This window comes from Fukomys damarensis, unplaced genomic scaffold (genome assembly GCF_012274545.1).
Source record: "Fukomys damarensis isolate Sample0158 unplaced genomic scaffold, DMR_v1.0_HiC HiC_scaffold_39, whole genome shotgun sequence".
Lineage (NCBI taxonomy): Eukaryota > Metazoa > Chordata > Mammalia > Rodentia > Bathyergidae > Fukomys > Fukomys damarensis.
This window is the reverse complement of record NW_022900951.1, coordinates 722,105-724,233: the sequence shown is the minus strand read 5'-3', so window position 1 is coordinate 724,233 and position 2,129 is coordinate 722,105. Positions and strand designations below refer to the sequence as shown.

At 61.3% G+C, this 2,129-nt stretch overlaps 1 protein-coding gene across 1 annotated transcript in view; it reads right to left on the bottom strand.

Moving 5' to 3' along the window:
• Asmt (acetylserotonin O-methyltransferase) overlaps positions 1 to 2,129 on the bottom strand; it is a 12,171-nt gene that overhangs the window by 3,005 nt on the left and 7,037 nt on the right. The window contains exons 5-7 of the mRNA XM_033760234.1: positions 1,597 to 1,726; positions 848 to 916; positions 120 to 238 (exon numbers count right to left, since the gene is read on the bottom strand). Coding sequence (XP_033616125.1) covers positions 120 to 238; positions 848 to 916; positions 1,597 to 1,726 — 318 coding nt within the window. The remainder of the gene's footprint in view (positions 1 to 119; positions 239 to 847; positions 917 to 1,596; positions 1,727 to 2,129) is intronic.

The window sequence follows — 2,129 nt, the reverse complement described above, 5'->3', positions numbered from 1 at the left end:
GGCCGGGCCGCGTGGACCAGACGTCGAAGCGTCCAGCACAATACACGGTCGGCCGCGCTCCGTCCGTCCCGGGGACATAGGACGGGTCAGCGCCAGCCGACGTCCGGGGCGATGCTCACCCCCGAGGTCACAGATGTGTGGGAACCGGGACAGGTCGAAGGCGGCCAGCACACGGCTCCCGCTGACGCTCCACACCTCCTGGAGCCCTCGCATGAACAGCAACCGCTCACCCTCGGACCTGCGGTGCAAAGGACGCTGCTGACCGTCACGTGAAACCCGGCAGCTCCGAGCCCAGCACGGGCGCGAGTCGTCCTGTGCGAGGGAGACGTGGATCTCCCACGTGTGTGTAAGTGAACTGTGCATTTGTTAAACGGGATCTACGTGTCCGCCTCTGCCCCGCCGATGGGACAAAGTACCTGACATACAACTAAGAGGGGACAGGTTTACGGCGCTCAAGGTTTCAGAGGCCTCAACCCTTGTTCGGCCGTGATGTGAGCGTCTTTCCTCCAGCTAAACCTTCTGCCACGGTGTTTCTGCCTTGGAGCAGCCGACCACGGACTGAGCCCCCCGAGACCCCTGGACCACAAACTGAACCCTCTATAAACTGTGAGTGAAAATAAAACTCTCCTTCTGTAAGTTGTGGGCGTCAGCTCTGTCCCTCAGCAATGAGAAAATGACTAAAACGGGCAGGTTTGCTTCCACCTGGGAGTTCACACGAAGCAAACAGGAGTGGGCGGGTTATTTTCAATCACGTGTCGACTGCTTTGCACTTCTCTTTGGAACGTGTCGAGGGCGTCTCGTAAGTGACAGTGGTATTGGGGTTGGGGCCCTAACGGACTCCACGCACCTGTAGATGGCTGTGAAGAGGTCACCAGAGGGAACAGCGAAAGCCTTCTCGTACTGATTCTTCCCTTCTCTGAGAAACAGAGGAAAAGCTTTTACTGAGGCAGTTAGGCACGTAACTCCAGGCGTGGGCGCACACGCCTGTCATCCCAGCTCTCCGGGAGGCTGAGGCAGGAGGGCTGCTAGTTTAAACCCAGCCTGGGCAACTTAGCAACTTAGCGAGACGCCATCTCAAAATAAAAACCAAACAAAGAGCTGGAGTCGCAGCTCCCTGTGAAGACCCTGGGTTTAGTCTCCGGTCCTGTAATGTCTCGTGTCCATTGATCAATTAACTACCCATCAATCGACTTTCCATTTCCTCCCCCGCCCCCCCCCGCTTCCTCTCCCTCCTCTCCCCCTCCCTCTCAGTGGTTTCCGACCCTGGAGGTGGAGCCCAGAGAGGCTGTTTTCCTGCTTTGCCACGCACGGCACAGCCCCACAGAGAATCTGCGGCCCCCGGTGCCCACGGCACCCATAACCCGAGGTAGACGCAACACCGTCGGGAGCCGGTGTGTCAGTAGCCCTGCTCTGAGGCAGTCCCCGCAGACGAGAGCCATCCGCGGATCTTCCCCGGGCGAGGGAGCCCAGCCCGGAGACCGGGTGGATGTGACCGTCCACACCCACAGGAGTCGCCGATTGGGTCTCCAGTCCCCAGTTCTGCTCCACAAGCGAGCCGCCCGCCCCGGTCCTTGGTCCCCGGGGCACGGAGCGCACCTCACGGCCTCAGCCAGGTGCCCCCAGCAGCGGTAGGTGGTCCTGGCCAGGTACAGCAGCATGTGCACCTGGGACGTCGGGCTGAGGCTGGTGAGGTAGGCGCCGGACAGCTCTGTGTTTCCGTAGACAGCTGCGGACAGACAGAGAGCAGGGAACAGGAGTTCTTTGTTACCCACGTGCCGTGAACTTGACTCTGGATAGAATCCCGGGAGCCGGGGCTCACGGAGAAGGAGGCGGGGGCCAGGCGGGGGCCAGGCGGGGTCAGCGCCGTGCTGGGCATGGCCACCCCAACCCCGCTGTGCAGGTGGGCACAAGGAAACGGAGGAGGAGCCCTGTGGTGCCGTCCGTGGACCTTCTCATAACGGCTTCTGTAGAAACAGACCGACGGGAGACACCACAGCTCAGGAAGGAGACGGAGAGGGCGGCCCTGACGCTCCCCAGGGGACCGAACATCAGGGCGGGAGACCAGAGACGGCGCTGTGGGTCCTACACAGCACAGCACGGAGGACCGGGGAGGAGGCAGAAGATAGAAG